Here is an 11,396-nt window from a genome sequence, read left to right on the forward strand (position 1 = left end):
CCAGCTACTCAGGAGGTTGAAGCAGGATAATCGCTTGAACTCAGGAGGCGGAGGTTGTGGCGAGCCAAGATTGTGCCATTGCACTCCACTCGAGCCTGAACAACAAAAGCAAAACTCCATCTCAAAAAAAAAAAAAAAAGACTGGCAAATTTCAAGTTAGTTTTTTTTCTCCCTATATGTGAAAAAAAAATGAACTAACATAAGCATTCATTAATTTATTCAACAAAACTTTATTGATGCTCTATTACATGTTATCCACTATGTTGATCCTTGGGGCAAAATAGAAAAATAAATGCTTTTTCCATGCCATAAATGGGCAAACAGATGTCAACGGTGAGCTAAGGGCTCACTATATAATAGAATTAGAGCTGCTGTATATAATAGACGCAAGCAACCCAGGTCATCAATGAGCTTAAACTCTTCATTTCTCTTGCATTCCTCTTGCTTAAAAACTGTGATTTTTTTTATTCATTGCTTTCCAAAAAGGAAAGACAGAGCAAGAAGATATTTCCACTGCCTTTTTCTTTCTATATACAGAAATGAGAGCTTGCTCTAACTTTGGATTCTATTCCACCCTCATCCACCGAGAAAGTAGAATGGAGAAGGATAATGAATTACTGAGAAATAAATGGTAAATAATTGGGGAAATGTTGTCAGTTACTTTAACAAAAGAGAACTCCAAATAATTAATTTTAGAATCTCTCATTCCTATGCTTCATCTTTTTCACTCTGAAAAGAAGGAGGGAGGGTGAAACAGAGATCATTCTTAGTAGCTGTTAAGTGTATTTAACAGAATTGTGAGGGAAAGATAGTGCTCACAAAATTTCAACCATGAAATGTGTGTAAAGCCCAAGGATGCTAAGTTTTTTGTCATGTCTGGTAGTTACAGAAGTACTTTAACTTATATAAGTACTTGGCTAGTTGACCATTTTGCTCTCTGTTGGCGATGGTAAAGGAGAAAGCTGTGTCTCAACTATATTAGAGGCTCAATTAGTGGTTGTTGAAGCTGAAAGAATGATTTGGTCTTTGGGGACTTTGTATGCATAATAATAGGTGCTCAATAGAGTGCCTGCTAAATAATTGATGAGGTCTCTCTAAAGACTCTTGATGATGAGACCTAGGGATTAACAGAACAAAAGAGTTTCTCATTCAAACACAGTATGTCCAATATTACTGCAAACAAATCTCACTCATGCATAACCTGAGAGGTTTGAAGGGAAAAGAAAGATGAGCAAGACCTTACCCACTCCCCGCCACCTCCATTGCAGCCAGGAGGTCTGCACGTGGTTTCATGTGGCCCTCTCATCTGGACTCCCATAAACAGCCTCCTTACTGGCTTCTAACTCCTGAACGTGCTATTAAACTCATCGTTCGCAGAGCCCCCAAATGGTCTCCACAGAATGGAATTCTCTGATTACTTTACACCTTGCTTAAAAATCTTGAGTAAACCCGGAGAACCAAGGTTCAAATCTTGTAATGGGTTATGTGAGGCTTACCCTTATCTGTCTTTACTGCCTCTCTGACCATGCTTTCGTTTGTCTGGTTGGTTTTGGTTTGGCTTGGGTTTTTTTGGGTGGGCATAGAGGGCTTTTTGTTTTGCCATCAGGTTTCAGCAACACAGAGTAGTTTCTAGTTCTTGCTGTCTCCTGGTCATTCCTCACTAAGCTGACCCGGACTTAGCAGGCCCCTCCTCTTTCTCTTCTTCACTTTAAAGCCTTTGCTTTGGTGTCTCCTCCTCCTCTAGCAAGCCTAAGACATGTCTTATGTATCCCCCTTTCTGACTCCCTCATGTGCTCAGACTATCTTAGCCCTGATTTCCAAGGCATTATGTCCTTATTTGGCTCTCTTACTAATCCTCAGCACATCTGTGTCTTGGTCATCCCTGTATCCCTATCAGATTGGCACAATGTGGCACACAGTAAGTACTAACAGATTTTGAATCAATGAATGAATGAATGAACGCTCAATGGCTGTTATACAAGGGGGAAAGTTGCAGCAGCCAAGTTAAGAGTTAATGGCCTACAACAGCCTTGATGACCTCTTTTCTACTTCACCCCATCAGCTACTCTTAGGATATCTGTGTGTAGAAGGTGACTTTGGACCCCAAAGGGGTCCAAAAACTTCTCACCTGAGCATAGTAAAGCAGAGAACTTAGGTGGCTGATATTTCCCCTCAACTATCCCTGAAAAATCAAGCCCAGTATATGCCCACAGAAGTTCTCAACTCTACTACTATCACCACCACCAAGTTCTTAATGGCGGAAGACGGTGAACTCATTCCTAGGAGTCTACAGCTTCATAGTATCTTTAACATGTAGGGTTTTATCTCTTAAATTCATGAAAATTTCCCAATCTTTCCATAAAATGAAACAGATTTTTATAAATCACTTACCAGTGAAAGGATCTAATTCCCCTATCCACAGGTACACATCTTAATTAGTAAAACCAAGATTTCAGAAGGTGCCCCATATTTCTTCTATAGCTTCCCACCCTTTTCCAAATCCCCCCGAGGTGCCTCCTTAAGAAGTATGGGATATAATACAGCTCCTCTAGATATAATGTATTCCTAAAACCAAAGTATCGGTCATAACTCATTTAAAAAATCTAAAATAAACTTTGAACGGAGGTAGAAAACAAAGGGAAGGGGCCTTGTTTCCAACATAAAAGCTAGATAGCACTTCACATTTGTAGACCTAATGACCTAGAGTGATTTCATACCACCCCCACCAATTCCTAAAGCGCTTCCAGTGAATCCCACTGTTTCCATAGTTCCTCAAGAAAGAAAAAATATCTCCTGGTCATTTCTCTCTTGGCATCACTTCATACAAAAGAGCTGGACTCAAATATATTTGCATACATGTAACAAGATATTCAGTACAGCACTCTTTGGAGTAGGAAAAAAAAAACAATTGGAAACTTAAATGACCATCAATAAAGAACTGGTAAAATAAATGACAGCACATCTAGACAAGGAGGGCATAGCATGCAGAATATCATGCGGCTGTCAAACAAAATGAGGTAGATTCTTGCTACATGTTCATGCACTGCAATAGCTTCCAGAGATGTGGTTAAAAGAAAGCAAGACACAGAACAGGTGTGATTTCTACGGAAAAGATAAAAAAGGTGGCCTGTAAGAAAAACTAAGAGTTACTAGAAGAGGGATAGTTCTTATTATATACATTCTTCCATTGCTTACATTTTTCACCATCTGTATTTTCAAAAAATAGTGTCTACAAACGTGCACACGCGCACACGCGCACACACACACACACACACACACACTTTTAAAACAAAAGCTATCCAGAGGAAGTACAGGCAAAAGGAAAGAGGAAGGGTGAAGCCTGGCTCACTCTACCCAGCCTACTCATGACTTCCGGTGCCATAACCCAGACACCTTGAGTTTCTGTGATTTCTCAATCTTTGCAACACTGTGCCTTCTTTAGAGAGGAGGAACATCAACCACTAGAGATGATGTAGTAAAGTGCCCCCACATCCAAAATGCAGCTTCTCTTTCCCAACATTTTTTAGAACCTTCTCTTCATGAACTGTACTTTTAATTAAAGCGCATCTCAAAGCTTCTATTTCCTTGTCCCTACACACAGCAATTGGCATATGCTGCAAAGAAGTCAAAGAAAATGTTTGTGAAAAGCATTTCCTCCACATGAAGTACCAAACCGCCTGGGCATTCTTGACAATAAACTCTGGGGAAAGAAGCTGTTTGCACTTGGTCCTGCTGGCCAGTTCCTTGGTGAAAAATTCTTCGGAGGGCATAATGCTCATCAGTAGTCCCACAACAATTTGGGAAGTGTTGCCAGTATTTAGAGAACCCCATAAATGAAATTAGACCAGTGGTCAGGCCAATCCATGCCAAGGAGCCAAGAGGAATAATTAAAGGAGTGAATATTTTATTCTTTAGTGTTTAATTGAATACATAACAAGTCACATAATCAATGATTCATTACTTCACACACAGGAAGGAAAACAGTATCTAGTATTTCTGTTATACAACTGGTTGTGAACAGGGAAAACAAAAATCTTTACAGCATTAGATGGCTGAAGAAAGTCTCAAAGTTTGAGCATGTCTGAAAAGACTTCATCTTTTTTCAATATAAAGGGATTTTTTCTTACATTTCTGTGTCATTAGAAAAATCTGATAATCTCATAACAATGTTTTTCTTCTCTTCTTACATTTAGAGAAAATGGCTTAATGAGATGTACTACTTAAAATTTCAGAATCCCAGATAACTCTGTGTGAATCTTATATTGTCTAGCAGATAAGGTTTTCAGATGCCTGGAAAAATTTAAACAATATATAATTTACATCTTCAAAGTTAACATCCATGATGGATGTTTTAATACTTTGTCACTAAATGGTTACTTACACTGTTTGAGTGATCACTTAACGCTGTTTGAGTGGTCATGAATGGTCATTTGTATTCAATAGCAATAGAAAAATTTACCTGCCTATAAAGTTGCAAAAACAGTTGTATAATAGTTTACATTACAATTAATGTACACATACTTCAAAACACATTTAGAATTTTTAAAAACTGGCTTGGAAAAAAAATCACAAAATATGTAAGTGACAACAAATCTTGATCAACTAGTCCATCTTCCTACCACACACGAGTATACTCTAATATAGATATTCTGTTGAATTTCTTCCATCCAAGTTTCAAGGGCCCCAGCGGAGAATCAAGTGTTAATACTTTTAGATTTTTATTGTCCAAAACTATGACAAAGAAAAGCTAACTTCAACATAACTTGTTTCAGGGTATACAAAAACCTGTATCAGGTGCTACAGATGCTGAAAATAAGAGTATTTTACTTCTTTCTCAAGAGACAGACTTAGGCCATCTAAGAAAATTAATTCCGTTTTTAAATGACTTAGAGTAAGGAAAAACAGGAAAAAATTTCCAAACAAAGAACTGACTCTGTTTACAACAAAAATATTCAGTTTACTATTTTAAAAACTAAATTGAGTAAAGTATTGTGATTTAGACTATAAAAGAAATTCTCACAGAATTCAACTCCTCCAGTCAATACTTTTCTTAATGTCTGCATTGGCATTTAGCATTTTACATGTGGGAGTACACAAATGATTTGAATATTGGATCAGAATTTCCCCTAACTTGAAGAGTAAAAAGTTATCAACGTATCACCTTACATGGCTTTACTGAAATAATAACTTTCCATGGAAAATTCCAATAAAAATTGGAATATATTATGAGCACTGCCAATTGTTCATTTTGTCTGAGTATTCATAGATTATGCATTTCCTAGAGAAGCAGCAGGCCCCATATATACACACATATATATGGCTCTGATTTGAAAGAGAAGACAATTTTGTCTAGTATTATAATTTATCACTGTGTTATCAATCAAAAAAAATAAGAAATACAATAAAAACAACATTGAAAAGGAAAAAACTTCAAATCTCACATCTTCAAGGAATATTTTCTACAGCGTATCATTTGAAAAATTAGAATACTGTTCATTGTCCACATGTATTAAAAAACAAACATGTCAATTACTTAGTGCAAACACATAGAACATGGTACCTGTTTTTTTTTTCTTTAACCACCATTGTCTACTCATTTTTAAAAATTTTTGTTACTAAAAGTCTAATGTCATTCACTTGTATTTACGACCATCAAATAGTAATTAGGGCAACATATGTAAATGCATGCCTCTGAGTCAGATTCATGCAGTGATAATTATCTGAATAATTTATGACATACTCCAGGTTATTTAAATAGTATCTTTGGAGGGCTTAAGCAAATGAACCCACAATACCTCCATTCAAGTTTATAGAGGATTACAATCTACTTTACAGGTCTCAAAGGTTCATTCTGTGGCCCAAAGCCCATGGAGGTGAAGGGATCTAAAGGTGCTCATATCAAGTTATTTTACTTGTTTATACTTTCTACCCAATGTAAAATGAATTTTCTCCACAGCCTTTACTTTGGGCTAAAAATAGGACAGTTTTCTTATGTTGACTTTAACTTTAGAGGGGACAATCATCTCTGGAAAAAAGAAGTAGATTTACTGTCCCTAACCATTAAATTCTCAGTCTTTCAAATAATGTAGGGGTTGCTGGGTGTGACAGGGTGGAGTGAATAAGATGCCTATGTACAGGACAGTGGAATAGTTCAACTCAAAGCTCTACAAGATAACATTTGCAAGACTTGAGTGACAGAGACAAAATTTTAGCAGTTTCTCAAGACTCTTGGAGTTGAGCAGATTTGAGAAGGGAAATCAGAATCGCGAGTCCTGCCATCTGTTAGTGGTTTTGATCTGTCCCAAGATGTTCTCAATCATGTGCTTCCTGTTGAACAATCTAACAAAATGCCATACGGGGTAGAGAAATCTCTGTAACATTCACTTTTGGTCAGTAAATAAGTCCTAAATTATTTCAGGCTTCAAACAAATTCTGATGCATGACTTAGTCTGAGACCAAACTCAACATATAACCAAACACAACTTCCTAGATTTCTGCTTCCATTTCCCCTAAAACTATAGGCTTTGTAAATAAAGTCAACTTTACTTCTCAAAAAATGTTAGTCTAATAAAAGACTTAAATTCTTTCTATTTCCCAACTAAAAAAAAATTAGTGGATTAAAATACAGGTACCTTGATTTTAAGTAGACAGTTAATCAACATATGATTAGTAATACAACTAATACTCAAGAAAAAACGTATAGAGCAAACTCAGTTTTACAATATGCATTTTTTTCTAACCCAATTTCTCCATAGATATGGATATAAGAAACTCATCAAAAACATGTTGCTTTAATATATATATCAGCTGATGCAAGTTACTGGGGTAAATATAGGAAATTTTATAGCATTAGTAAATGAATTAAAAAACTAAATGATTCGTGTAAAATGTTTATATATGGTATATACAGCTTGAATCACATGAGTCTAAGAATAAAACTGTTCCAATTTGTAACATCTGTATGGACATAGTAAGATACAGTACAAGATTCATTTTTAAAAACAAGGAAAAATAGCACTAATTTAAACACTGAAACAGCTCTTACAAAATCCTTAAAAACGTACATTAGAGAAAGATGCTGAAAACAAAACAAAATAGGCTTCTCTGTCATCACAGAGTATCCAAAGGGCACCTCACAGCATGAAGCATGACGAGGTTTATTTCCCTTCACTTACGGTGTACATAGGATATGCACTGGGAATTTATTCCATGTAAGAGTAAAGGCATAAGGCAACCAGGTCTCCTCCTGTTTCTGTTGCATTTACCTAAAACGCCATTTTATTGCTCAGCTCACTTTTAAGTACTTATTTGCCTTCATTTAAAAATTTTCCATTTTACAGCTATCTACAGATGGGCAGCCCTTGGTGCTGAGTTCTCTGTAGCTCTGTCATTTGAAAAGATTCCGCTTAACTTCAAACAAACTGCATGAAAGTGGCATCTTCGGGTTTTCAGGTTTGCCCAGAAGTCAATGTTTGCTGGGCTTGGAGATAACAATGACTTTTAATAAGTGATCTTAGGTCTAAGTAACCAAAATGAAACTTCTTTTGCTCAAGTAAACAGATTTTAAAATCAAGATTTATAATCAATAAGAAAATAAAAGTTCAAAAACTAAAACCCTACTGGGTAAGTCTTTGGTTAGATTATATATAAGCATTAACAACTCTAAGTTTAGGACTCAAAACAGTAAGTTCGATAAACTGCCAGTTAAGAGTAGGTCTGTTATTAATCTTTATAAAATGCTTGGCATGTTTGCATTTACTATATGTATTTTTAAAATGTGCATGTACTCAAACAGATGGTACAAACTTCCAACTTTCAAATCATAAATGAGTATGTCTGCTTCTCCCTTCCCACCCTTCCTACCCTTTCCTCCCTGCCCACCCCACCCCACCCCACCCGCCAAGTCTTACAGCTAAAGGAAGGTCCTACTGGCATTCACTGCAAGAATACAGGCTTTCCTAATACCTACGACCGACGTGCACTTACTGCCCAGCTCCCTACACTGGGCACTTGTCAGGTGACCTCCTACAGCGCCTGGAGACCTGAGCAGCCTTGCACCCTTAATCGGCGGCATCCTTTCTCCTTCTTGCCATTAGCTGCTGCCGTGTCAGCCAGTGGAATCAAGGGCTTCTGGCGAGCAGCAGCTTGAAAAGGGCGCCTCTGCAGGCAGGAGGATCACTTTCTGTAAATTTAAGCCACAGGCAGAGACCTTTTATTCTGTAGAGAAAGGATCCTTTACTGTGCCAGCACTAGATTCTTCTACTTTACGTGTAACTTTTCAAAACTTCATTCATTTACAGTTACTGAACTGCCTCCATGGGGTCCTAATTTCAGGTTCAGAATCTTCCATCCAGCCTTCTACAACGCTACCTTCAAAAGAGGCCAAAAAGACTGTGTAATGACCTTGTAAAACACTAACCTCAGTGTAACCAATCCTGATCTCTTAAACCCCCAATGAGTCATAAGGGCTTGAGAATATTTCAAGGAATCTTCCACACACTGGACACCGTCCAATCAGGTTCTGAACAATTCAATCATTCCCAGGTACTTGGTGACTCTGTGGGCACACTGCCCCACCAGGTCCAGACTGAGGTACCATCTGGGGGAGGGGTGGTTTGAGGCAGGGAGTAGAAGGAAGCAAGGAGTGGGAGGTGGGGGTGGGGTGGGGGTTTCTCTGGGTTCTCTAGGTTCAGGACGTCCAAAAAAAACGAAGAAGCCGAGAGGATTTGCGGCCGCAGGTTCTGAAGTGGAGGGAGGGTGGGCGGTCAGGTCTCGCCCAGCTACTACTAGAGGGGGAGATTGGAAGGGGGGGCAACCAGGGGACAGAAGGGGGGGGACAAAAGGATCTGTGATCATCTCTCGGGCAGGAAGGGGAGTGGGCGCTGGAGTCGCGAGGGGGTCTGGGGCGCTCACTCCCTGCAGAAGACGTACTCGGTGTAGCTGGTCCAGATCTTGTCCTCGCTCTGGTCGGTGCTGCTGGCAAAGGCGCAGGTGCCCGTGGAGCTGCACGCCACCATGTGGAAACCCGACTCGGACAGCTTGTCGAAGGCCTGCTCCAGGAAGTTGAACTTGAGGTAATAGCGCGAGGTGTAGCGCTCCGGGGGACGGTCAGGGTCCCGGCTTTCATTCAGGGTGTCCCCAAACACCTCCTTGGCCAGCGACGTCTTGCCGCACACGGTGATGCGCGCCACTCGCCGGAACTTGGCGTCCGCCTGCGCGTCCCGCCCGATGGTGTAGGAGCCGCGGTAGCCGATGGTGATGTAGCCCGAGCGCCGGCTGCCGTCCAGCGACTGGGACGGCGTGAGCAGCGGGCCCGCCGCGCCCCCGGACGGACTACGGCTAGCCAGCTCCAGCGTGGGCGACGGCGCCCCGGCAGAGGCGCCCTCCTGCTGCTCGGGCTCCGCGTAGCCGAGCGGCAGCAGCTCGTCACCCAGCGAGCCCTCCTTGTGCACCCCGCGCCGCGAGGGCGGAGGCGGCGGCCCCGGGCCAGGCTGCTGGGGCGCCCCGAGGCGGCGCACGAGCTCCGGCAGCTCGAAGTATTCGGCCTCGCGCTGCAGCCGGCTGCGCTCGGGGAAGTAGTCGGGCAGCACGAGCTGCAAGTCCCGCAGGTAATCCAGGATGTAGCGGAAGAGGAAGCCGTCTCGGTCCAGAAAGAAGCGGCCTTTGCTGTCCCGGGCCAGCTCCTGCGGCTGCTGCTGCGTGAACATGCGCCAGAGCAGCGAGTCGGGCACCGACACCACCGTGCAGCGCCGGGTCACGTACACCTGGCCCCCCACGTTCAGCTCCACGATGTCGGGGAAGAGCGGCGGCTCCGCGGAGGACGACGAGGAGCCGCTGCCGCCCCCGCCGCCGCCCCCGTTGGGTAATCCACGTGTGCTGTCCGCCAGAGCCATGACAGAGGTGGCTGGGCTGGGACAGTGGCGGGGAGCCGCGCCGCACTCAGGAGCTGCAGCCACCTGGCCCGGAGCCCCGGAGCCCGGACGCTCGCTCAGCCCTGCGCCCCGCCGCCGCCGCCGCCGCCACCTCCGAGAGCCGCGCGGAGCGGAGCAGTGGTAGCCTGCCGCTGTGCGCCCCTGAGCCCCAAAGTGCTCCGCCCGCCTTGCCCGCGCGCTCCAGGCGAGTGCCGGGTCACCGCCCGCGCGCTGCTTAAGTAGAGCCGCCCGCTCGGGTGCCGTGGCGCGCAGGAGGCGTGGGCGGCGGCGGCGGAGCCTCGCTCGCCGGGCGTGTGGGGGTTGGGGGGAGCGGGGACTCGATTTGCATTTTAAACGCGGACGCCACGCGAGGCTGCTGGCTCCACCCCGGCTTGCAAGCGCTGGGGGCGCCCGGACTCCCACCCTCCCCCGACCTACCAGTCCCGCCCCGTGGTCCCGCCCAACTTTCTACCTCTTCCAACAGGACACGCCCGGGATTAGGCTGCTTTGGAAGACAGCTCCTTAGAGTGACAGTCACTGCGCCCCTCCCCTCTGTCCCCAGCCCGCACCCGGGGACTCTGGAAGAAGAGCATGAACTTTCAGACGCCTCCCGCCTGGGGAGTGGAAATGCGTGGCCGCCTCCGGCCCGCCAGCCTGCGGAACTGGCCGCTTCCAGCAGTGCAGCTGCGACCTCCGTCGAGTCACTGAAAGTAGAGAGACGCGAAAAACCTGAAGAGACAAAAAAGGGCCGCCCCAGTCAAAGCGCAGCCAGATTTTGTTCAAGTTGCCTTGCAGCCAGCCTGGGGAAAAAAAAAAAAAAAAACAACCTAGAAACAAAAAGCACACCTCAGTGTCCCGCAGTAGGATGCTTTATGATCGTTTATTTTCTAGGTGCAGAGACAAAATGAGATGAAGCGCCAAACCAGCTCTTAACTGCAATGCCCTCTTCTTGCAAGGTGTTCGAGGCCAGACTGAAGTGGAGGAGTAAGACTCCGGAAACCTCGATCCCCGGGTTCCACTCAGTCTTCGTTGAATCGCACCAGAATACTCAGAACAGTTGCAGAGCTAACGTAATTTTTAAAACCACCTTTGGTCCCTGTGTGTCTATCCTCCCAGAAGTTCAGGCACCCCTTCTCTCTCGCATGCCTTGGTCACTCTTCGGCCCTCTCCAGGTTCCCGTCAATCTCAGAGAGGGATATTTATATATCTGAAGGCCCTTGTCTGGATCCCATGTCTCAACTCCTGCTGCCTGCATATTTGCATTTACCCCCTCGGACTGCAGCCCACAGAACGCCTCCTCCCCTTGGAAGCTTTTCCTGGCTTCCCAGGTGGGTGGGGCCTCTGGATGGCTCCCTACACATGGTCTGCACAGCGCCCAGCACGTTCTGAAATGTCGTATTTATGAGTGATTGATCACTGATTTGGGTATAAAAATAAGAGCTCCTGAATGCTGCAAAAAGACAGAGTGCAGAGGAGGGTATCAAG

The 11,396-nt window shown here is 43.8% G+C and overlaps 1 protein-coding gene across 1 annotated transcript; it reads right to left on the reverse strand.

Annotated features, from left to right (window-relative positions):
* Positions 1 to 3,887: 3,887 nt before the first annotated feature.
* KCTD12 (potassium channel tetramerization domain containing 12) lies at positions 3,888 to 10,122 on the reverse strand. The gene has a single exon (XM_021671793.2). The coding sequence runs from the start codon at positions 9,891 to 9,893 to the stop codon at positions 8,910 to 8,912; it is 984 nt and encodes a 327-aa protein (XP_021527468.1). The 5' UTR covers positions 9,894 to 10,122; the 3' UTR covers positions 3,888 to 8,909.
* Positions 10,123 to 11,396: the final 1,274 nt, after the last annotated feature.

Source organism: Aotus nancymaae, unplaced genomic scaffold (genome assembly GCF_030222135.1).
Source record: "Aotus nancymaae isolate 86718 unplaced genomic scaffold, 86718_ANA_hifiasm-v0.15.2.pri h1tg000088l, whole genome shotgun sequence".
NCBI classification, from domain to species: Eukaryota; Metazoa; Chordata; class Mammalia; order Primates; family Aotidae; genus Aotus; species Aotus nancymaae.

Excerpts from the sequence above, each read along its gene's own strand:
- KCTD12 (XM_021671793.2), bottom strand. The coding sequence starts at position 9,893 with ATGGCTCTGGCGGACAGCACACGTGGATTACCCAACGGGGGCGGCGGC.